The 25,918-nt window shown below is 47.6% G+C and overlaps 1 protein-coding gene across 1 annotated transcript in view; it reads right to left on the minus strand.

Annotated features, from left to right (window-relative positions):
* Ptpn5 (protein tyrosine phosphatase non-receptor type 5) overlaps nt 1-25,633 on the minus strand; it is a 39,663-nt gene extending 14,030 nt beyond the window's left edge. Inside the window, 2 exon segments of the mRNA XM_038313931.1 lie at nt 21,707-21,783; nt 25,614-25,633. Coding sequence (XP_038169859.1) covers nt 21,707-21,783; nt 25,614-25,633 — 97 coding nt within the window.
* Between the last annotated feature and the right edge of the window lie 285 nt (nt 25,634-25,918).

Raw genomic sequence — 25,918 nt, forward strand, 5'->3', positions numbered from 1 at the left:
AGCAGCAAGTGCTCAGAGCCATCGTCCCATCCCCCAGTCTTTCTCTAAAAGAAAGACTCTCTATTGAGAGCGTGCATGTGAGTGCGTTGGTCAAAGGCTAACTCTTGGTTCACTTGCTGTGCTGCAGGTATTACCGGCTGGTTCTTCTGTCCCTTTCTCCCATCTCCCTTAGAAATGCTGGCATTACATATGCAAGACACCACATTCAGTTTTTCTCTCTGGGTTCTGGGATTTGAACACAGGCTGTCGGGCTTGCAAGGTCATCTTTTTGGTCCCGTTTTCTTTTTCTTTCTTTCCTTTTTTTTTTTTTTTTTTTTTTTTTGAGGCAGGGCATCATGAAACCTCAAACTCACTATGTAACTGAGCTCCCAAGCCCGGCCCCTATCTCTGGAGTGTTGTGATTACAGGTATGCACCACCATACTTAGCTTGTGTGGTGCTGGGGATCAAGCCCAGGGCCGGGTGCAAGCAAGACAATGCTTTACCAATCGAGCTACTTCTTCAGCTTACCCCTGGTTTCCTAACTGAGCTTTCCAGAGCCCCTGCATCCTGTCTGTCACTGTCTCCAAGTGCCTCTGCCTGGGCCTCCAGTGAGTGCCCCAACCCTGATCCCATTGAGACGATTCGGAGTTTCACCTCTAACATGCTGGCTTAGATCTGAGCCTCTTGATATGGTGTGGGGAACCAGATGTTGGAGATTTCCACCCAAACTTAGCTCAGTATACTGCCAAGAAGAAAGAGCCTGACAAAATGGATGTGTATACATCACTATGCCGGTGGGGCTGTGGACTTGCTTTCTGGTTGGGTGACAGCAGAAGCAGGTGGAGCCAACACAGCTGCGCACGTGTTCAGTCATTCACTCGACATTTACTGAGCGTCTCACCAGACTTAGATCAGCCAGGCTATGCAAGAACCTGGAGAAGCCTTGTTAAAATCATGGGCCCCTTGCTGACCGCTGTGAACCCCGGATGGTTCCCCTATGCGGATGCTGTGTTTTAGCCACACCCCCTGTAGCTCCCCAAGTGAGTTCATGCTGTACTTTGCCTATCATTCCCTCTATCTAGAATCCCTACAACACTCTGTGCCCCCTGCCTCTGTATGCCACCAAGGAAACCCCTATTCATCTGTAGTTACCAAATAAATGTCACTGGAACTAGATTCTGCCCCATTACCCCATGCCACTCCTTCATACTACCATCCACAGCAAGATACCTTTGCACAGCTCTGCTCTGGATGCTGACACACATTAATTCACCTATCATTCACAGTATCCCTAGGAAGTTGGCACAGCCATCACTCCCTCCAATTTACAAAGGGGAGATGAGGGACAGAGTGCTAAGAGGTTGTGTACCACCCCCCCCCCACCAAAGTGGCGCACTCTTCAGGTGGGTTCTGTCTGAGGCAGTCTCATGGGACTCTGGATATACTACAATCACTAAGGTTTGTAGAATATCACTGTCTCTATTCACCTACAAGTCCCTGAAAGCAGCGTGGTATCAGTATTCTAGCGTGCAGCACATGTTTGCTGGTTTGTAGGTTTTGATACATATTGACTGGCTGAGTGCCTGATGAGCAGTGATACTATTTTGCCTTGTCCCTTTTGTTTGTGTGTATGCTTCAGACAAGTGTAGCTCTGGCTGACCCTGAACTCAGAGATCAGTCTGTCTCTGCTTCTCAAGTGTTGGGACTAAAGGCGTGTGCCACCCTGCCTGGTGCCTACTCCTTCTTTTATTCAGTGGGGGCTGGAGGGCTGATAAATACTTTGCAAAGACGCTATGAAGGCTTTAGATACTACAGATAAAACACTGTATGATTCCTGACACTCTACAGGCACCTGATATAATTCTTGCTCTGGAATGAAGGGCTTCTAGCTTCATGGGAAATATCAGAACAAATGAATGTGCACAGGTCAACAAATGTGCCAGAACAAGTGAATGTGCACAGAACAAATGAATGTGCGAGAGGGAGGGAGGAGGACAGGTCACCATGGTGGGCACAGCTAGTGAGCACTAAGTTCAGCTTGATGCTGGGTGAAAGGAAAAGTTGCTGATGGTGGAGGGGTGCAGGCCAGGCCCCTGGCTCTTCTGCCTCAGTTTAAGCCGCAGACCTTGAGTCCCTTCTTCTCTTCCCTGGGCATTTCCCTAAGCATACACACAGGGGACTTGAGCTGGAATTTTGTTCTTGCCTATTTCTAACCTCAGAGGGTAATTCAATAGGTAATCTATTGAGTTCACATAGATTGGGACTTTGTTGCTTTCTTTTAAAAATTATGGGTTTTCCTCTATCCTACACTATGGATTATCTGAAATCATTTGATACTGAATTTTTTTTCCCTCCCAAAGTTTTGAATCAAATTTGTGCTTCGGGAAGATGGGTGACATTTATCTTGTGGCTTTGCCCTCAGGGTTACATTGCTCCAGTCTGAGAAGCATGAAACTTGCCTGCGATAAAGTGGCATGCAACCATTATTTTATGAGCCTGTAGATGAATATTTAATGGCATGGAAAGAAAGTTTGGAAATTTGGAGTGTGAAAGGCGAGGCTATGGCACAGTGTGATCTTATTGGCTTTAAAATTTGAGACAAATATAAGGGTGCTTAAGAGAAGACGGTGCATAGTGGAGACAAAGGGGGGTGGTTGTGCCAGCGAGCCGGTAGTGCGGGGCTCTGACACACAGGGGATGTTTCATAGACGTGCTTGCTAAGTGGAAATCAAGCCAGGTGTTAACAGCAGCTTTTATTTATTTATTAAGAAAGGGTACCACTGTGTAAGCCTGCTGGCCTGGAACTCTCTAAGTAGACTAGGCCATTCCTGAACTCATAGAGATTCATTTGCCTCCACTTCCCAAGTACTTAGATCAAAGCTGTGTGCCACCCTGTCAGTCATGGGGTCAGGGGAGGGATGGTGGGAGGAGAGGTAATTTTATTTATACATCTTAAATTTTCTGAAAAAATATACATACACACATACACGTGTATATTCACTATATGTGTATATTTGATATATATTTGCAGCAATAAAGATAGTCTTTTTGTTGTTGTTGATTTTTTCTTTTTTTTTTTAGATTTATTTATTTATTATGTATACAGTGTTCTGTCTGCATGTATGCCACCAGACCAGAAGAGGGCACCAGATCTCATTATAGATGGTTGTGAGCCACCATGTGGTTGCTGGGAATTGAACTCAGGACCTCTGGAAGAGCAGGCAGTGCTCTTAACCTCTGAGCCATCTCTCCAGCCCCTGTTGATTTTTTTTCAAGACAGGGTTTCTCTGTAGCATTGGAGCCTGTCCTAGAACTAGCTCTTGTAGACCAGGCTGGCCTCGAACTCACAGAGATCCGCCTGTCTCTGCCTCCCGAGTGCTGGGATTAAAGGCGTGCGCCACTACCACCTGGCTTGTAAAGATATTCTTAAAAAGAGATAAAAGCTCCAAGTTCAGATGTTATGAGTCCTAGTTGATACTCTCATGTTTCAGGCCCTGACTGCACCTGTCCCACTCAGAAGAGCAGGAGACAGAGGTCGTCAGTGCACACAGCTCTGTGAGAGCTGCCAGCGTAGCAGCCGCTCAGAAGGCGAGCCAGCCCCTCTGAGAACCTATGCTCATTACATCTGCACACAGGAGATAGCAGACTAATTGCATGTATGTGGTGTGGGCGAGGGGGCAACACAGGCTGAAGGCGCCCTGAATCAATGTCTCAGAGACAAACGTGGAAACTTTACACACATTTTTTTTTCTTGAGATGGGTCCCATGTATTACAGACTGGCTGCAAGCTTACCATGTGGCTGAGGATAAACTCGAACTTCTAGTTCCCCTGCTTCTACCTCTCACATGCTGGGATGGTAGACATGCACCACGGCACCTGATTTCACATGGTGACGGGGATCATGCCCAAGGCCTTGTGCTGTCTACGTAGGCATTCTGTGAACTGGGCCATATAGCTCCAGCCCAATTTTCTGCATTTAAAGAAAAAAATCTCTGGGGTTCTGATGAAGCAAATGAGGAAATTCACTAGGCGCCAGGCAGGTATACATCTTTCAGAGATGAGTTATTTAAAACCGTTTTCTTTGGCCAGCTAGATGACTTGGTGGGTCAATGTCCTTGTCACACAGCCTGGTGACCTGAGTTTTATCCCTGGAACCCGCATAAGGGTGGAAGAAGAGAATCAATTTGACGGAGTTGTCCTCTGGTCTTCACGTGTGTCATGGCATATGTGACCCTCCCAATATCACACACACACACACACACACACACACACACACACACACACACACACACTAATGATAATTCTGATAATATGACAATTAAAAAGAATTAGGGACCAGAAAGATGGCTCAGTGACTAAGAGCACTCACGACTTTCAGAGGACCAGAGTTCAGCACCTACATTAGGAGGCTCACAACCACCTATAATTCTAGCTGCAGGGGATCTGATACCTACTTTTGGCCTCTGCAAGCACCACACAAATGAATGTTAATACACATACACATGCATAAAATAAAAAAATAAACTCTAATCTTGGGCGGTGGCAGCACTCAGGAGGTAGAAGCAGGTGGATCTCTGTGAGTTCGAGGCCAGCCTGGTGGTCTATAAGGCAAGTTCCAGGACAATCAGACCTGTTATACAAAGAAACCTATATTAAAAAACCAAAACTAAAACAAACAAAAAATAAACCAAAATCAAAACCAAACCAAAACAAAAACCCCGGAAACTTTTTACAATTAAAGACTTGTTTCATGGGAGTTGGCGTGATGGCTCAGTGGTTAAGAGCCCTGGCTGCTTCTCTAGAGCACCCAGCACTCAATTCCTAGCACTCACACGGCAGCTCACAACTGTCTAGTTGGATCCAGTTCCAAGGATCCACTGCACCAGGCATGCATGTGGTGTATATATTTGTGCATGCAGGCAAAATACCCATACGCATAAAATAAAATAAGTAAATCTTAAAAAAGTATTTCCTAGTCAGAAACTGGGCATTTTAAAAATCAGGTTAGATACACTGCCAAACACACACCATACTACGCATATAATCTGGAGGGGGTTCCATGGACCTCCAATTAAGAAGCCCTGATCTCCAATGGGGATCCCCGATAGAAAGTGATAGAAATCACAGATATGGAGAACTGTGTTGGGATCACATCCCTGATGGTGGCCTCTGCTCACTTGTATGTGAACCCAGCACACACTTATTTACCACTAAGTACAAGGACTGGGAGGAATCACATCCCTGATGGTGGCCTCTGTTCACTTGTAGGTGAACCCAGCGCACACTTATTTACCACCAAGTACAGGGACTGGGATCCCAAGGATTTGCTTCCCTGTCATGCAGCAAGGATCTGCATGCACCTACTTTGCTAAGCACTGGGCCAGGTTCTGGGAATTTAGCAGTAAAGAAGCAGTCCAGCTGATGAAGGTGCCAGAGTCCTGACCCATTATAATCTTGTCTCTTGTCCTTCTTCTTGAGATGATGCTACTTCTTCTTTTTTTTTGTAGAGCAGGCTGGCCTTGAACTCACAGAGATCCGCCTGCCTCTGCGTCCTGTGTGCTGGGATTAAGGGCATGTGCCACCACCGCTCGGCTAATGATGTCACTTCTTATTGTCCTGCCCTCCCTTTCACTCATTCCCATGTTCTGGGAAAGGACATCGCTTCCTTGGGCTGTAGATGTGCAGTTCCCAGAGTAGTTGCATTGGCCTCTATGGCAGGTGGCATCATGAGCCCCATTTGTTGTGTCGAGGTGCTTGTGTCGAGGGTTAGCTCTTCAGTAGTTACCAGTAAGGGAGCTGCTTTGCCACGCACGGACCTCCCCCCCCCCCCCATGCAGAGGTTGCTTGCTTACAGGAGATTTCCTAGGAGGCTCTTGATAGACTTCCCTCTTGAGTCGGGTGAAAGGGATCTTTCCAGGTAGGGAAATGTAGGCTTTGAGAACCCAAGCATCGTTCCCAAGTAAATGCAGACCTGAGATTTAAACCCTGGGCTTCCTGACACCAACGGATGGTTTCGTTTTGCCATATGACTTCTTAGGAAAGGGTCGCTGCAGTACAGGCAGGGAGCACAGTGAGAGCCTGGAGACTGAAGAGGGAGGGGTATGTATGTGGGACCTTGAATCCTAAACAGCTGTCCTGGGCTGTTGGTGCAGCTTCTGCACCTGACATCTGGCAGATGGATCCTGGGATGCTGAGTGGTGTTGAGGGAGGAGAAGAGGGACTGAGAGGCAGAATCAGTAACCCTGGCCAAAGCTTCCCAGGTAAAACGTGGAGGCAAATGGCCTTCGGATGTCATCCAGGGCATGCGAGGACACACTGATCCCTCTGTTGTACCCCAGCTCTCAAATCACACCATTAAGCCTTGCAGTTCCTCTGCCCGGGGGCTGGTTGGAGCTCCAGAACCACGGAGGCTCCCTGGTGACTCATCCGCTTGCTCTCAGCCTCAGCCCACCATAACTGGAGCTGAAGCCTGGTTTAGCCTGATCCTGTTTATGAGAGGAGGGAGACTGTCCCATTCAGCTTTTCTTCATTCTCAGAGTGGTCAAGAGTGACCTCCCGGCCAAGCCTGCCAGCCACAGACCATGCCTGCCTGACCACGGCCTTCCAAAGCCATTGAATGTCAGAACCTGAGATTTGAGGCAGGGATATTCGCCTAGCCTGATGATTTCTTTGAAAAGGCTGAGGGAGCTGGGCAGTGGTGTAGCATGCCTTTAATCCTTGCATTCGGGATGCAGAGGCAGGTGGATTTCTGTGAGTTTGAGGGCGGCCTGGTCTACAGAGTGAGTTCCAGAACAGGCTCCAAAGCTAGAGAGAAACCCTGTCTCAAAAAACAAAAACAAACCAAACAAACAAACGAAAAAGGCTGAGGGAAAACTTGGGGACATGCCTTGCCCAAGCTCGCAGAACATAGGGGTTGGCTGCTATCCCAAGCATTATGAGTAAACAGATTGCCCCTCCACCCCCAAGATAGCATCTCCTATAGTCCAAGCTGGCCTTGAATTCTTCATGTAGCCAAGGACGGTCTGCAACTCTTGACCTCTTTGCTTCCACTTCCTGAATGTTGGGACTGCAAATCCTGACCTTCCCACCTCTATTTCCTGAATGCTGGGACTGCAGATAGAGCCACCAAGCTGAACTTCTGGATAAAGACTGTTTACCATACACTGGTGCAGCTCCAGAGCTTTATGAGTATTGACTCTCAACCCTCCTAACAACACGGAAAATAGAGTCACTCATGTGTGTGTGTGTGTGTGTGTGTGTGTATGCATGCGCGAGTGCATGTGTGTGTGTGCGTGCATATGTGGGAGTGCGTGGCCATGAGTGCATGTGTGCGTGTGTGTGTGCATGCATGCATGTGTGGGAGTGTGTGGCCATGAGTGCATGTGTTCGTGTGTGTGTGTGTGCATGCATGCATGTGTGGGAGTGTGTGCCCATGAGTGCATGTGTGCGTGTGTGTGCATGTATACATGCATGTGTGGGAGTGTGTGCCCATGAATGCATGTGTGTGTGTGCGTGCATGCATGCATGTGTGGGAGTGTGTGCTCATGAGTGCATGTGTGCGTGTGTGCATGTGTGTGTATGCATGTAAACATGTGGGAGTGTGTGCCCATAAGTGCATGTGTGCATGTGTGTGTGCGTGTGTGTGCGTGTGTGTGTATGCACTCATGTATCACAGTGCAGGCCAGCGGGGTGCTAGGAGCACCACGGATCCTGGTGAAAAAAAATTCTGGCTCCTCTCTGCAAAGGCAATGGGCAGTAGATGTAGCTTTGTGGGGACGTGTATTGGCTCCCCACCACACCTCTGCCCCATCAGTCCTGCTAGCCAGTGCACACCAAGACCAAGAGATCCACAGAATGTGCAGCAGGATGAGAGAAAGAGCCTGGGGAAGGAGCAAGTCTATCCTGGATGGTAAGCTGGCTGATGGCGGGACCTGCATCTTGTATTTGTGTATGCATTGCATGCAGAGGCCAGAGGTCGACCTCTGGTGTCCCTCAGGCACTCACTGTAGACTTTATTTTTTGAGGCAGGGTCTCACTATTTAGACGAGACTGGCTGGCCAGTGCGCTCTGTGAATCGTCCTGTCGCTGTCTCCTGGGTGGGGGCATGGATGACAAGCACATGATGCCATACTTTTTAAATTTGTCTTTTTGGATGCTTGGGATCCCAACTCGAGTCTCTGTGCTTACATGACAAGCACTTTCCTGGGTGAACCATCTTCTCAGCCAACACCCACAGCTGATTCATCTTCCTATTTCTCCAGGCAGGGAGGATGCAGTAGCAGAAGAAAACGGATTTGGGCAGAAGGACCTGAACTAGGATGCAAGTGTTTACCAGTCTCAACCCCAGTGACTTGGGCAAGGTGTGAAACCTCTCCGTGGTTGTTTAGACAAGAGTAAGCCCCTCAACAGACCTTTCATCAATAGGCGGAGTCTGTGACTCCACCCCAGGCAGAAGGGATGTCTCATATAGGATTGTCAGGCTGGGAATGGAAAGCCCACGTAATGTGTGCTGGTTTATTGTATGAAATTTGGCTGCCTGGTGGAGAGAGGCTTCAGTGACCTCTTTATAAGCACTGATTCAGTCAGTCCTTGAATGACTGCATGACAGAGGTAACAGGACTGTTCTTTTACAGTTCAGAAAACAGAGAGACATTCGAGAGTAAGTGACTTGCCTAAAGCCACCACCATGGGTTGAAGGGTCAGGACACAGTCTCAGGAGGCATGCTGCGTCTGCCCTCCCATCCTGTGTCTGTTGCCTACCTTAGATTGCTGCTGCTTTTGCTTCTCCTCCCATGACACAGAGGCAGGGTGCGGCTATGCCTTTGCAGTAGAATCAACCACACTTAGTGGGTGGGCTTTTCTGGTTAGAAAGACTCTTAAAGTAGAGCTAGAGCCAAGGCAGTGGGGAGGGTTCTGGAAGTCAAGGGTGCCCACTGCTTAGTCTGCAGTGGGTGTGGGCTGATCACTGCTCACAGACACTGGAGAGTATACTCTCTGGAAGGGGGGCCTGAGGGGAGACTGTACATGGAAACTCAGGGTAGGCAGACCTCCAGGAACCTGAAGTAGTTCTGCCTTCTAGGCAGGCAGCCTTCTGGAGTGGCCAGCAGTCCAACCATTTAGAATCCTACACAGATTGAGGTTTGAGGCCCAGTTTTGTCATTTACTACACGTGACCCTGGATAAGCGCTGTGGCTAAGTGACAATTTGAACCTAGTTCTCTTCTAGAAAATGGATCTACAAATCCTATCTCATAGGACTTTTAGGATACCATGATCTAAAAACACACAAATACTTAGCCCTGTGCCTAGTAGATGATGAATGCCCAATAGACCGTAGCTAGAGGTAAGAGATGAGGTGGGCGAGAGGTGGGGTGGGGAGGCAGGCGGTGGCAAGGACCTTTTCATGTGAGAGCTGAGCACAATGTGAGGACAATGAGCACCCCATCTGGATGTGGGCTGGGGCTGAAAACTGGGGTCAGCGGGTAGGTAGAATGGGCGTGACCTGGAGGTGAGAGAAACTGTGAGGCTTTGTCTCTGCCAGTTAATTAAATCCAGAATGCTAACAAGCTCTCAAAACAAAATGCAACTCAAGTACGCCTCGGATGGGATATAAAGGAAAGGCTCTGCGCGGGACTTCAGACAGCTTTGCGGCTGCTCACAAAGGCTGACAGCCCCGTGCTTCTCTACAGTGCAGGCTCTACAGTAGAAGGGTGAAAAGCATCAAGGAGAGTCAATGGGTCATACATCCTCTGCCCCAGCCACCACACCGAGAACCAAAGGAATAGACATCAGCAACCCTCAGGAGCCCCCAGTGCCTGAGGCCAAAGCACGGAGACACATGGAGGATGAGAGCTTCTTTTTTCACCTCGTTTCTCTCATGAAGAAATGGAGGTTCAGCGGATAAACATCCGTTTTGTTTTATTTTTGAGACAGGGTCTTCGATAGCCTATGGCTGACCTTGAACTCAATATTTTGCGGAGAATGACCTTGAACTCATGATCCTCCAGCCTTATCTCCTGAGTGCTGCGATTACAGGCCCCATGCACCACAACATCCTGGTTCAGAGGGTCATCCCTAAATTCTCTCATAGTTCTCTCATGAATGAGACAACAAAGAAGTTTCACAAGTGCTGTATGGAGTATTCTGAAGGACTGGGGCCTAAGCCCAAGGCAGTGGTAGGCCAAGTCCTAGCTTGGAGTTCTTTAGCAGTTTGTGTTAATGACCTCAGAAGTCCTTAAAGACAGTCCAGATGGCAGGAGGGGAGTAAAAACTATCTGGGCCGCACCCCACCCTCACCTCAGACAGCAGGGTTGACGAATCTCTAGGAACTGCCACCATCAGATGGCCATTGGCTGTCCAGGAGACTCATTCTCACATTCTCCATGTCAAGGTAGGGTCAAGGGTTCTGTGTCAGGCTTGTAGTCCTGGGCATTCCATTGCCTCTCTAGGCCTTGCATGAAATTAGAGCAGGGTCTGTAGGGCCTGCTCAGCTTATAAGATCCCTCTGCTTGAAGAGGAATCCTGAGCCCACAGCTTAGCTTAATTCAAGGGCTTCTCTTTGATCTTGGAATAAGAACAAAAGTCCTGGCCATGGTCAGTAGGAAAGGTCTAGAAAGCTCTGGCTCCTGTGTATCTCCGCCAGCTCCACCAGCAACTCCTGCCTCCGGGTTCTCTGCTGGAACTGGTGTGAAACCAGAGGGTGTGATCCAAGGTGCAAAGCCCAAGGAAATTTTTACATAGTCCCTGAGTATTCTGGTTTGCTTTCTAGTGCTGTGATAAGCGCCACACCCAAAAGCAACCCGAGGAGGAAAGGGTCTATTCATCTTACAGCTTACACTCCTTTATGGAGGAAGCCAAGGCAGGAACCTGGAGGCAGAAGCTGAAGCAGGTTTCTCAGTTGCTCTGTGGGGGTATCCTGACCGACTGACATTGGTTTATTGCTTCTTATTGGCTTGCTCACTTTGCTTTCTTCTTTGAAGTTCTGTTCCTACTGTTTCACCTTCATCTTCAAGTCAAAAAAACCCTTTAATTCCAACCATTGTAAGTGAAAGACCAAATATTAAATATCTATTAAAAATATAGAATATGAAATTTTGACATTATTTAGCAAGAGCAGAAACAAGAATGAACTTTAAACACACGACCTGTGTATAGAAGGGCACAGCAGAGAGAAAAGGAAGCAAGTTCAGGAAGTCAGACTGGAGCCTCCTGTAGACCTCTGAAGATGTGCTGATGGCAGACACCAACAAACATGGCTGACCGTGACTGAAAACTTCAGTGCTTTCTCTACCTCTAAGGAAATCAGAAACCAAGCCACCAAATTAGAAATTTGTCTAGTGTCTGAAGAGAAAGACAGAACAGACGCCTGTGGCCCTTTGTCTGGCTCCTGAAAGAGCTGCAGAGAGATCCCGCTGGGAATCAGCACCCTTCAGGAGAAAAGAGTCCTGCTTTTGGTTGTAGCACAGATGATTGTCAAAGAGCCTTTGAACCTCCCTTTCCCTGAGTGGCCTCATCAATGTGACCTCTGGTTCATTTTGTTGATTTTCTACAAGGAAACAGAATCCCATGTTTTGTGGTCATCTGTCTCTACAGAAGTTTCCATGGAATTAATCAGTTCCCATTAGGAATCATGGGTTTGGGTCAGTCCCAGGTTTGGGGGGTCTGTCCATAGAGTAAGCAGGGGTAGGGGTGTCCCTACCACCCACAGCTACTGTTTAATTACCATGTTGGAATGCTCAACCATTTTGTGTAAAAATGACTTAGAAAATGCAGATACCACCTTTCCATCAAAGAATAAAGAAAAACCAAGTCTTGCATAGTCCTGCCACACTGAGAATGGCACTGGTTTCATTATGATGTCCTTTTTGCTGGTTTTCTGCTTTGGTTAGTGGGCTTCCCCCCACCCCCCAGCTCATTGGCACATCCTAAGAATGTGTCTTTGTGGGTTATGAGGATTTGACTATGTTAAAAGATAGACATTTTATATTAAAATTTTAAGACTGATGACACACTAGCCTGTATGTACTACATAGAACTTAACTTGCAAACTGAACACTGAAAGACGCTAAGAAGGAAGCATGCTGAAATAGTCCGGCGTGTTGAAAATGAAGCTGGACGGAGTGGGATAGCTATATTAAGCTTTATTAAAAGTGTTTCAAATTTAATTATTCAACTTTTAAGCAATACAGTAGACAGGCCCCAAGTTGGCCTTCAGTGACCCTGCCTCCTGGCACTCACAACCGTGTGCAGGCCTTCCCACATGGTAACCATGGTAGGCTCCGTGGCCAAAAGCTCATAGCAGAAGCGAAGGCATATCACTTGTAAGATTAGCTGTGGAGAGGAACCGAGACCACCAGGCTGCAGGGAGATGAGGCATGCTAACAACCCGTGGGTGAACTTAGATAAAGTACATGTGTAGCCTCAGGTAAGTTTTGAGATTTTGTACAAGGATTATCATTTTGAGATGTTCTGAGAGGCTGGGCTAGAACCACAAGTCCCTGGGCTCTTGAATAAAAAACACAATGGGATGCTATCAAGTTTTTGGTAACTTGGGCAACAGAATTTGTCTAATGTGAACATCATTATTCGTTTCTGAGACCACAGGCTCCCACAACAGGCTGGATTCACATTGTATCATGGTGGGCCTGAGAGGCTGGGCATGGCTACAGTGCACCTTGCTGCTGAGTGTGGGCTGCACATGCTGGCAGAGGGTGCCACTATGTTGGGTAGACACAAGAAGCACATTCCCAGATGGCTTTGTTTGTGATGGGGAAATAGTCTTTTAAAAAATTGCATTTTTAATTAATTACTTTTTTTGGAATGTATGTTTCTCATGGCATATATGTGGAAGTCAGAGAATCCTAAGCTCTAAAAGGAAGAGCTCAGGTTCATATCCAGGCCTGAATCCAACAATTAGAAAACAAATGGACAAGTCAGTAGATTCTACTTTACAAGCTCCATGCTCATACCAGCAACTGTGGCCTCATGATTGTTGTGGGGAGACTGATTTCCCCATTTCCAGTGCAGGAGAGTTACCCGGGGGCTGAGATGAGGTGCAGGCTTGTCTTAGTCTAGCCACAAGAGTGATGCTCAACACCAGGACACACACGCTCAGCGCTGTCATTACACCAGGAAAATGGCCCTTGGTCTGGACTTACATTTGAAAAACTCTTCTCTACTTTTTTACTAGGCATCTTTCTCAGAGGTGAGGAGTAGATGGACTCCAAAAGACATTTCACTCTTTATACACAAATTCAAAGGTTCTCTGTGCATACTGGCCTGAGCCTGGTTTGCAGCATGGTGTTCTCTTTTCTTGTTTTCTGATGCACAACACGCTGCTGTGTGCATTTGTCATTTGCAGAAGGTATGTTTGGAGATCAGATGTGTGGAGCAGAGTGCCTATGCACATAAATGCGAGCATTGCATGTGAGCATCCTTGCAGCTGGATGGAGCCAGATAGGCTAGTCCTGGTTTTCTCTAAACCCCGTATCTCGATGCAGAATGCCAAGGAGTCACAATTCTAGTCTGGCTTAACTCATAAGTGTGAACCTGGCTGTCATACTCCTTAGAGATGAATATTTGTCCATGTATAAGGGCACAACATATTTTATTTCAAAATTTATTTCCAACTTTAAATTATTTTGATATAGCACACAGTGACTTTACAGATGCTGGAGAGAAGCCTGCAAACAGCCATGCTCTTTGCAAGTAGGGAAAAGAGCCAAAGACTTGAGATATGCACAGGTGAGAGCTGAAATGGGCGAAGAAAAACAATGGGGCATGAAATAGGAGAAAGAAGTAAAAAAGAATGAATGTAAGAGGAACAGAGGCTGATAAAGGATGTTATGACAGATGAGGGGGATGCAGATTCCTGGATCCCGTCAAGAGGCGCCATGCTTCTTCCTCTACTTGAATCTGGGCTGAGACTGTGGTTAGCTTTGACCAATAAACAAACAAATACTATAGTTTCTTTTCTGAGGCATAGGAAGCCTGAAGCTTCGGTTCCCCCCGGTCTTAGAATGTCAGAAGTCTATCTGCTGCTATCTGAGAAGTCTAACATACTTATGACTACCTTACTGTGAGGTAGCCCAGGCTAACTAAAGAGAGAGCAGGTTCACACAGCAGAGACCGAGGGCCCAGATGCGTCAGGAAAGCTTTCATGGATGTTGTTTCCCAGGCCTTAAGCAGGTGAACACAGCCTGGTCAGAAGAACACCCTGCCTGGTCCTGTAGCTCCTGGGCAGGTAAGATGCTTTGTTTGAAGCTCCTGAGTTTTGAGACTGTTCATAAGGAGGTAAATAAAGCTGACTAAGCAGACACTGAGGTCTGAGAAGAAGACATGAGTGGGAGCACAGGGTGATGTTGTAAGGACGTGCCTTAAGGTGTACAGAATATAATGAGAGCTAGGGTAGCTCGAGACTGGACAAAGAAAAGGAAGAGGAGAGTGTCTGCTGCTACATGTCTAGTAATGTGATGAATTCTCATCCATCTCAGTGGCCTTTGGTATCAACCATTGTGGGGACAGCTGCTGCAGAGACTCTCTTTTCAGGGTCCCTGTACGTCCAGGTACCTTCCAACAGCATCACAGCTGTGTCCACCTCAGTGACACAGATTGGACAGAAATGGACAGAGATTCTCTTCCCACCAGTGCTGGCCCCTTTCCTACATGACTTTACAAGCAGACAACGCTCCTCTCCAGAGGCTCTGCTGGCTCTGGGAGATCGCAGGCCTGTAGTGGAGAGTTATATAGAGCTATAGCTATATTGCTGAAGGACTGCCCAGAACTTGACACCTGAGCCTTGGAGCAGGCTCAAAAAATGCAAGAATTTTTCTGTTTATGCTCTGTACTCTGGAATGACCACCATCATTGTCAGCCACCATTGACTGATCGCCATGCAATAAAACTTTCAATCTATTAATTCATTATCATGGCCTCTGTGAAGATCTTACACCACCACCTATAGTTTAGAGAATAGAATTTTGAGGTCAAAACAGATGATTTACCTAAGGCCATAGGGCCAGTTGGTGGCAGAGCTCAAACATAAACCCAGGTCTGTCTACCTCCCCTAAGTACTTCTAGGCCCAGCGACATGGGTTCCTGCTCTCCTTACTGTCTTGGTGTCAGAGACTAGTTAAACTCTACCATTGTTGACTAGTGGATACCTGGCCAGGACCTCTCCACAAAATGTTACTCTGTTAGTATCTTAGCACCTCCTAACAGTGTTTTGTTTCTCTATAATGGTCTAAAGACTCAAATTATCAGTCAGTGTAAACATCTCTAAACGTGTTAATAGTCCCAAATGAAAACAGGAGCACCAGTCTGGTAAAGAAATAAGAACCTGTAGAATGGCGGCTACATGTATAGCTCAGTGCTGACCTAGTGTGCACATAGGCCATGAGTTCCAATCCCCAATACCACAGAAAGAGAAGGACATGCAGAATGTGTGCTGTGCTTGTGGACAGGCATAAGCAACACCTCAGCCACATGCCACATTTAGTCTGCCTTCTTTCTGGTTGCCCACTAAAGTTCCTGCACCTGCTCCCAGAACAGTTAGAACCAGTACTGGGCACCGCACTTGGATGCTCAGTAAGGACAGGGTTTAGCAGATGGAAGCTGAATCTCCTTCTGAGGTTACCTATCTTCTTACATTGTTTGATAGAGGCCCCTACTCATCCTCTAGCATGGTTTCAGGGAGCCTTTCTTGGTTCTTGTCTCTAGGCCTGCACATAAGCCTTCCCTGGTTCCCTGTGTTCTCTGAGAGGAGAGGAGTATACATCTGCTCTGCTTAGCACTATACCACTAATCTGGGACATGCTGGGATTGAGTGGATGCTCCATAAATTTGACTTGATCAAAGGGCATTTTCAACAGTCCATCAGCTTCTAGCACAATGTCTCTTAAGAGGCACGATGGGGATGCAGCAAAAGCTATGGCCCTTCTGCTGGTCAGGCGGGGTTACTGGAGGTGAGGATAATCATGCCTTCGTAAATACAGGCCTCCACCTCCTTTACTCCATAAAGTAGCACCCAGGATAAGCAATTGCTTTTTTTTTTAAAAAAATTTATTTATTTATTATGTATATAATATTCTGACTGCGTGTATGCCTGCAGGCCAGAAGAGGGCACCAGACCTCATTACAGATGGTTGTGAGCTACCATGTTGCTGGGAATTGAACTCAGGACCTTTGGAAGCGCAGGCAATGCTCTTAACCACTGAGCCATCTCTCCAGCCCAAGCAATTGCTTTTTATTGACACTGAGTCCTCATCCCTGGCTCGGGAGAACCCACTGAACACTGGTGAGAAGACACACAGAGCACTGTATTTAGAGCTGGACTGGGGCCCACCTTCAAGATACCAAGATTAAAGATGGAAGTAGGGTTCATAGCCATTAGCCCAAGAAGTCATCTCTGTTCTTACCAAAAGGAGCAGTTTTAGGCCTTCAGTGTATACTTGAAACCTTGTATGAACTCAGGTGAATGTCACACACTTAACCTCAGGGTATCCAGGACTATCATGACTCTAGTCATATATAGTGGGCCTCTGGAGTACCCAGGTCTCAAGAGCAATGGCGTTCTTAGACATGGGGCTTGAATTTCCTCTCATTTGGCCATGCCATTCTTATAGGGCAATAATTCACAATGCCCAGGAGAGGTACCCATGCACCTACCTAGTGTTCATGTCCTCTTCTCAAGCGGTACTCTAATAATGAGGACTTCAGAATTTGCTCTCATCATAGCCTGATGCTTGCAAGGTTTTTCCTTCAGGAGCTTCTTTCTTAGGCTACATACTGATTGGGGTGAACTGTGGACCATGATTGCTTATACAGAGTGATGTACCCACATGTACACACACAAGGGTCCTTGCAGTACCAGGTTCAACTGGAGGTGGTATATCACTAGAGGCCTCACTTGTGTAGTTAGAAGTTTCTGTCCCACCCAGTCCCACAACCATTCAATCATAAATAAACAGAGGCTTATATTAATTATAAACTGTTTGGCCTATTTCTATGGTTTACTGCTAACTAGCTCCTACAACTTAAATTCATCCATAATGCTCATCTATGTTTAGCCATGTGGCTTGGTACCTTTTCTCAGTAAGGCATTCTCATCTTGCTTCCTCTGTGTCTGACTTGCGACTGACTCTCTGCCTTTCCTCTTCTCACAATTCTCTTAGTCTGGTTGCCCCACCTATACTTCCTGCCGGGCTACTGGCCAATCAACATCTATTAAACCAATATGAATGACAAATCTTTATAGTGTACAAGATCATTATCCCACAGCACACTGTGGAACTGGCCTCAGTTCCTACAAATCTTAGGAGGCAACCTGCCCATAAGTCTGCTCATTAGAGACACTGAAAGCAAGACTTAATGATGTCACTCTATTGCACAACCTGGTCATCACTGGCCCTGATATCCTCTACCTCCCATGTACTCCAAGGAAGCTATTGGATTTGAGGCTAGGCCCATACCAATGCTAGCTGGGGAAAGGAACAGAGGCCCCAGCATCCACAGCATTGTTTGCTTTCATGCATATGTGAACACCTACACACTAAAGAGCAGGGGGTGTGGGTTTGAATGTACTCATGTGTTTGGATGACTGCAAAGCAAGTAAAGTGAGCATGCAAGAGGAGTGGAAGAGAATAAAGTGACTGCGTGCAAAGGAACGTGTGCACGAGGGGAAAGGAAAGAAGTCTGTGCATGCATGGAGTGAAGGCAGCCAGGTCTACGCCAAGTGCCTACCGCTGGTTTCCAAAACCAAGAGGGACTAAGTGCCAAGGAAAGGGCATGGGATGCAGAAGGAAGGAGTGTGTTTTCTGATCTGTGCATGTGCATGAGATCAGGGTGCAGTCCCAGGGGAGACCTAAAGAGAGTAAGAGAGCTAGTGTGTCTTTTAGTTGCCAGGGAGCTTGTATGGTGCGTGAAGGCTGGTGGAGCTGCAGAGCCGAGCGAGCTGAACATGCAAGAGGAAGAAGATATGCAGGTGTGTGTCCTCTGAAGGTGCGTGTCCACCCCCACAGGGCCCTGTGAGCCGGAGGCAGGCCACGTGCTTGGGTGACTGTGTGGGCATGTGCATGTGTGTACGTGAGCATGCGGCTGTGTCAAATGAGAACAAACACAAGTGTGTGAGCAAACGTGGGAGTACCCTGGAGGGTGTGAGCAGCCTACCCACTTTGAAGGCAGCTGTGGGCTTCCTGGGTTGCTGGCGATGTCTAAAGACATCTCCACTTCAGGAAGTATTATCTAAGAGGTCTATATGACCTGGCTGATGCTAGCTCGGGTCTGGGTGACCGAGGCTCTGAGTGTTAGCCATGTCACGCTACTCTGAAGTTTGTGTGGGAATGAATGAGTCATCCTGGCATGGCTGGCCCTCGCTCTGCCTGTGTCTTGCCCAGCAGGGAAGGCAGCAGGGAGGGAGAGAAACTACTGAGGGCTGTATTCTTATACCATTATTATCATTATGCAATTGCTCACAGTGTCCATGGGCTCTTCTAGGGGCCCAGCACCCCAGTGCTCTTGGCCTCTATACATCCATTTGTTTTATGTCCAGGTTTCCATTTAGGTCAGCAGATCTGGATGACCAGCCTTTGTGGCGATCTGCTCCACACTGGGCTCAGGTCCACACAGTCACAATGCTAAAGTGCCTTTCAGTCCTTCCCCACGTCCCTCGGCTTAGTTTTCATCTTTTTCTATAGTCTTTCCCACTGTTTGCCACATGACGCCCCCTCTCCTTGTCTGTTGCCTGTCTTCCCTTTCCAGTGAACAATTACATAGCACCACTGTGTGTCAGGCTAGTCTCTCATCTCTCTATTAATTCACTGAGCCATCCAAAAATTCTGTATGGCACTGAAGATTAATCATGACACTTTGTAGATAGCGGGTCCAGGGAGGGGAAATGAGCATCTCACTGATTAGTGACTGAGTCAGGTCTAAGACCTGGGGCCCTACTTTTTTTCTTTAAATTAATTTATTTAATATGCATGGATGCTTGTTTGCATATAAGTTTATGCACTACATGCATGCAATATTCATGGAGCAACCGGAGTTATAGATAATTTATGGGTGCTGAGAATTGAACCTGGACCCTCTGTGCTTTTACAAGGTGAGCCATCTCTCCAGGCTTGAAACCCACTCTTAATATATAAAACAGTCCTGTGGGGTAGGCACTCTCTCAGTTTGGTTTCTATTGGAGCTCCTGAATCTACTGCAGTGCCAGGCACATGCAGGTGCTCAATTAATGGGGAATAAACGAAGACATGGCTCAATAAATGGTGGGCAAGGAGGACACAGGAGTGAGACAGACAGGGGCTTGCCTTAAAGAGCTCATGGTTATAAAAAGATGAATAATTATTACAATACCATATCTGCCTGGCAGCACGGGTATCTAGCAGGCATATACTTTCCTGGCCCTTGGCAGACAGGGCTTTCTAGAAGAAGTAGGACATAGAAGGAGACAGGCACAGTGACACTGCCTGACTCCTCTCTGGGAACAAACACCCTTCACTCTTTTCCCCTCTGCAAACAACAATGACTCTCCAGAAATGATGGAGGTAAGAACAGGGTAGTGGTGAGGACACAGGCTCAGGAATGGCTGACTGGGCCTTCCCTTGCCAAACATCATCTAGCTAAGGGAATTAGGGAAGGAAGCCCAACTTCCCTGGGCCTTGGTCCTGTCATCTGTAAGATGGGGGCAGTAAATGATACCAACTTCCTGAGTATTGCATAAGGCAGGCAAAGTGCCAGCTTCAATGGAGATGACTAATCTCCTCTTCCATTCGACATTGTTTGCCGGCTCTAGGGGAGGAGATAGAATTAAATACATCGTGCTTCTTACTGTAACCTCTCTGCTGTGGCTTTGTCCCATTTTCCAGAACTGGCTCAGCACAGAGCTTATCTGTGAACCTTCATTAAGGCAGGGACTGTGTTTCATCTCCCTCCATATCCCCAGCACCCAATACAGTATCTGAGACACGGTAGGCACTCAATAAATGGACTTGGTCAATAAATGAGTCGTTACATTTCTTCTTGTGAAGATCATATTCATATTCATGTTGCTGTTATTTCCATTTTCAGATGATGGGCTGGTGGCAGGTCCAGCAAGGTTAAATGACTCGCCCCTAAACACAGAGGCTGGAAATAGCAGTCAGACTCAAATGCCAAGTCCCATGCTCTTTTCTCCCCAACATGCTCCTCCCTGGGTTCCTATACATTATATCCTACTTTCTGTGGATATTTTCTAGCCAGTGGGGGCCATCTCTGGTTGGAGAGTCATCTCTGAATCCTATGACTCATATCTGAATCACAGAAGTGTTTAATAGTTGAAAGGAACTTTGACGTCACTGAGACCTCCCACCCACTGGGGAAATTTCCTCTCCATTGCTTGCCTTCCAATGGTTGAATGCCTCCAGTGATGGAGCACTCATTTCCCTCCTCTGGAATCATCAGCTCTATGACTGGACCATTGTGAGAGTCAGAAAGTAAGTTCTTCATCTCGTGGGCCCAGATCTTCTTTATGTCTCTGTGTTGGGCTTACGTCATACTCCTAAAATATGCAGAACAGATCTGCTGTCCCCCAGCATACAGTGGCCCTCCAGACACCCAGCTTTCATAACCTTCGGAGAATTCTTTCTTTCCAACTAGCTCCTCTGGTCCTTGCCAGGATGCCTCCTATGCACAGCATCCATTCCCCACCAGCAAAAACAGGGGCTCATGGTGTGCAATGGTGCCCCTGCTGGATGAGGGGGAACTGCGCCAAGGGCTCAGGCTGCTGGAGGAGCCAGGGAGATGGGAAGGGTGGGGCAGTGGATCCTGTAATTGCTTATTTTGAAGCCACTGCTTCCGAGTCGCATCTATTTGTTTTCAATGTCAACCTTAAATGTCACACGGAGACTGCATTTTTAAGCTTCTTACCTAGCATGATCGCGAGGTTTCTCAGACGCCACAAGTTTGAGGCTTCCAAGTTAGAATTCAAAAGGCTATTTTCTCAAACAAACATTTGGGTGGAGGATATGAAAATGTAGGCATACAAAGGTATGGCAAATTTCCAAATGTTTCGCTTGCCTTTATTTTGTAAGATTGCCACAACAGACGCTTGTTATAAGGAAAATAATTAAAACATATAAAAAGAAAATAAAACCCCTTTCACTGTCTTTTCCACTCTATTCCTTTTAATGCCATTTATTTTGACCAGGAATATGGTCTCCAACTGGTGGGCCATGCTGCCACTCTATTGGCATACTGCCCTGGCCGTGTCCATGGTGACAGCCATGGCAGGGGTTCAGGCAGGCAGACTCCCACATCTGTGGGCACCTGGACTCCAGCTTCACGTTCTGACTCCCAGCCAGGCTTCTCTGCAGGACTGACAGGCTGTTTAGCCACCCTCAGCTCAGACCCTATCACCTGGTTTAGATTTCTTCCATTGCTCCTGAGGCCTGCACTGACACATTACTGGTCAGCGGCTCTCTCTCCATGCTAAGCTCCCTTGCCAACTTTCTTCTTCCTCTCTACCTCTGCACACACCTTAAGATGTCTGTTCTTACTCTCAGAGGAGACAGATCTTCCCTAAATGACCCTAGGACAGAAAGACACTGAGGGTTTGAGAAACAAATCCCCAACTACGGAGACCTCAGAACAGCAACTTCACAGGCAACCAGACTTGCAATTCTGTGTCAGCTGGTACCCTCTTTCTCCCGTCTGAGTTCCTGGGTCACAGGAGTGCTGAGACTCACCCGACAGCCTCTCACCACAGCACATGTCCAGGGCCCCTCCCGTGGAGTCATCAGCAGCCTGGTTCTCTCACTCACTCCTGCAGTGGGAGAGAAATTGTTGTCAGAGGATACTGGTGGTCCAGGATCAAGAGTCTCAGCCTCCAGCAAAGACGAAAAGCTGTCTCCCTCAGTATTCTTTTGATTATCTCCACCTCATCAGGGGACTAAAGGGGACAAGAAGCTGCAGAGGAGAGGCAGGGTTTTGTAGGTGTCTTCCATATATGTCATCCTCACCGCCACCGCCACCGCCACCACCATTGCCACCACCGCCGCCACTACCAGACTGGCTCGCCTTTTAGAGACTCTGAAAACAGAGTCCTCACCATGATCTCATCAAACAAGGCTTAGGAGGTTTATGGGACTTGTCCAAGGTCTCATCATATGAAGCTGGGTTTGAAGTTACACCGGAGAACTCTAAACTAAATGCTTTTACTGTGCTATTCCATGCCTAATTCCTTTGTTAGTGGTGATGATGACAGTGATGATAATAATGATGTATATATGTGCATGTTTGTGCCATGGTGTGCATAAAGAGAGGAAGTTCCATGAGTCACTATGTGGGTGCTGAGAATTGAAGCCTGGTTCTCTGCAAGAACAAGTGCTGGCTCTGTCCAGCCATCTATCCAGCCCCCAGAAAACCCTATTTCTAGCCCACCAGGGTACCCAATAGACTGCCCTAGGGTCTAATTTTCTTTCTTCACACAGTGATCTGGAAAAAGCTTGCTGGAAATCAATTAGATTACAGAAAGTGTCTTCAGACTCAGCAAATCTGGAGGGCAGAACACCATGATACTTACAGAATCCCCTGCTCTGGCAATGCAGGTGTGTGCCCCCAATGTTTCTGGCTCCATTTCATGCCTGACTCTTGGCAGTTGTGGGCTGGATCAGGGCTGGACACACAAGTCAGGCTGTGTGTATCAGAGAATCATCCTTCATGTTTACTATGCATTCTGGGAGTCTGGGATCTGTGCTTCTGTGGTTGAGTCATGGATGTGGCCATGCCCCGAGAGAAGAATTGCAGAGGACTGTAGCTTAAGAGCTCCTTAGCCTTTTCTATGCGCTCTCTCTCTCTCTCTCTCTCTCTCTCTCTCTCTCTCTCTCTCTCTCTCTCTCTCTCTCTCTCTCTCTCTCTCTCCTTTTTAAAAAGATTTATTTATTTATACAATATTCTTTCTGCATGTATGCCTGAAGGCTAGAAGAGGGCACCAGACCTCATTACAGATGGTTGTGAGCCACCATGTGGTTGCTGGGAATTGAACTCAGGACCTTTGGAAGAGCAGGCAATGCTCTTAACCACTGAGCCATCTCTCCAGCCCCCTGTGCTGGCTGTCTTGATGGAGAGCACATCCGTTAAGACTGTGAGGTAGCCGGGGTTTTCACTAGGTTCCCACATCTTAGTTTAACCAGTAGAACTGGCAGCTGAATAACCTTCAGCACAGACTCACTAGCACAGGCTCTAAGCAGTCTCAAAGGTCAGCAGCCTCTCTGCCCACCAGCCCTGCAGTGTGGCCTCTCATCCATCCTACAGCCTCTTTTAGAAACATTACAGAATTCTATAATAAGGGCAAACAGGCCAGGACAGGGCTGACTCTTCCCACTCTCAACTTGCATTGTCTCATTTTATTCCCCCCTCCCCACTCTAACTGAGTGGGCATCTCTGAGAATCCTGAGTCTAGAGACCAGATGACTCAGAGACAGAAGGACACTTCCTTCAAGGCATCCCTGCTTGCAAGTGTGGTCTTTACCTAATGGTCTTGGGCATCCATTCAGGCTGACCCTCACAGCACTCCCCAACATAGTACCAAAGTCAATCACTTACATGGCTGTGAGTGCACACAGGATGGGATTGCCTTGAGCTAGCACCAGCTCTTCAGATTCACCACTTAACCTCCCTCGGAAAAATACTCCCATGGCATCCCGTTTCACTGAGACCAAAGACAAACATCCTGAAATGCAGCTAACTAGATTATTTCTCCTTCAGCATTGCCTTCTGTCCTTCCTGCCCTTGACCGCTACTCGGGGCGTTTTGGATGGGCTCCTTCCTGCACACACCTCTGCACTCACATTGCTCGGCCTGGGCTGTGTATTCATCTCTACTTGCTGGGATTTTTTTTTATTCAGCGCTCGGCACAGTTAGGAAGTCCATTTTAATTGATGCTTGCTGGATGAACATCATTGCCAGCCGTTAGGGTATAGGCTGCAAAGGGCAATGACCTTTCCTTTTACTTAGCTTGCATCTTCAAAGTCCAGCTCAGTGCCTGGCTCTTAGGAGGAGGTTCAATAGACAAAGAACTGTAGAAAAAGATAGTGGCACTGCAGTGTGCTTCAGAAAACATCAGCTACCATAAGCAGCCACCATATGAGCCACTTTATGGGTGGGCCTTTGTTAAGCCACCTGGAACTGCCCTCAACAGCTGTCAGGGAACCATGGGTCTCGAAAACCTTTCATTTCAGAGGAGGGCACTGAAGCAGGGTGAATGCAAAAGTGGGGGCCATAGGGATTGGGTTTGAGAACACTCCCAGTCCTGAGCTTGTTTTACTATAAGAGTACCCCTAGATGGAGAATACCCCAAGACAGTGGCCCACGATGGGGCAGAAGAGTAACCGAGGCATCTGGAAGGAGACCCACATATGACTCACACCTGCTTTCACACCCCAGCCACGTGCAGAATAGCTCAGAACTGCGTGTATGCACTGGCGCTATAAATAAGCTTCCTAGAAAATGACTAATTTCATAATCAGAAGAGCACAGAGAGTAGCACCTCAATACCGTGGAGGAAAATGGAGCACGATAAGGTTGTGCCCTGTGGTGGACTTCAGCCCTTACCCTACTCCTTCTCAGAGCTGTGTGTCTAGGCTGTGTCAGGTGTGTGTGTGTGTGTGTGTGTGTGAGAGAGAGAGAGAGAGAGAGAGAGAGAGAGAGAGAGAGAGAGAGAGAGAGACAGAGGGAGGGAGGGAGGGAGGGAGGGAGAGAGAGAGAGAGAGAGAGAGAGAGAGAGAGAGAGAGAGAGAGAGAGAGAGAGAAAACGGTCCATTCACACAGCACAAGAGAAGCCCTGTCTCTCGGTATTGCCTTTCTCTTTGCCCACCAGGAGCCGAAATAGCAGCTTGGAATGGATTGCTGTGGGCAACCCTCTCCTCCTCCATCCCTATCACCTGGGAAACATTGGCTAATGTCTCCTGTGTCAACAGCAGCAACTCACTCAATGGCTTCCCACTGCTGCTCTGAGATGCACAGAGCCTCAGAGATGATGGGTGCCTTCAACTTGCGACTGCCAAGCACTCCTGTGAGCAAGGCTATGGCAGTCCCGGCCGAGCTAGCCAAGGCCCTTCTCATCTGACTGAAGAGGTGGAGGTGCTAACGTAATTGTGCTCTGGCATCTCCTTTAACTGATTTCTGTATATGGGGTAGAGTCCCCCCCCCCCAAGTCTGTGGGAGGAGGAAGTGTCCTCCAAAAAGAAGGCGTGAGCTACTTCTAAAAGGATGTTTCTAGTAGGTGATTGGTCGCCAGAGTAAGGACTTGGGCAGTACAAGTGCTGCACTTGGGGCACCAGCTGGAAATAGGCTGGGCAGAGGGATGGGAAGGCAGGTGAGGCTTTAGCGTCAGCAGAGGCACTAGAGCAAAACATCTACCATAAGTCATGAGCCCTGCCCCTTGGGTGGGGTGCCCTTCTTGCACTTGGCTGCGTGGCCTCCCAGTGCCAGCATGGGCTTGGGAGGTCTGAAGCAGAGGGGAGGTGGAGGTTAGCAGCACAGATGGAAGGAAGGGGCATTGGATTCAGCAGGTGGCATCTGGTCATAAAGTCTGCATAGCCTAAAGTCTACTGTTTATTTTATTTAGTTATTTATTAAAACAGTGTCACTCACCTAGCTCCCTCAAACTTCATTCCCAAGGTATCCGGGTAGGAAAAAGTACCATCTGGGGCCAGGGCCAGGAATTTCCCTCAGGAAAAAGCAAACTGTCTATGTAAAGAGAAAGAGGCCAGCTTCAGAATATCCAGCTGGAGAAACAGGCACAGAGAAGTAACTCAGGTCACACAGGGTGGGAGCAATTGTTTGCAGGTAGCTCACCAAATCCTGAAATCTTGTTAGGGGCTACCAACCCTCTCATCTGTCTGCCGCTTGTCACAGGAAGGAGCCCACCACGCCTGTGTCATGTTCCAAGGCTTCTA

The sequence above is a fragment of the Arvicola amphibius genome, chromosome 12 (assembly GCF_903992535.2).
Source record: "Arvicola amphibius chromosome 12, mArvAmp1.2, whole genome shotgun sequence".
Lineage (NCBI taxonomy): Eukaryota > Metazoa > Chordata > Mammalia > Rodentia > Cricetidae > Arvicola > Arvicola amphibius.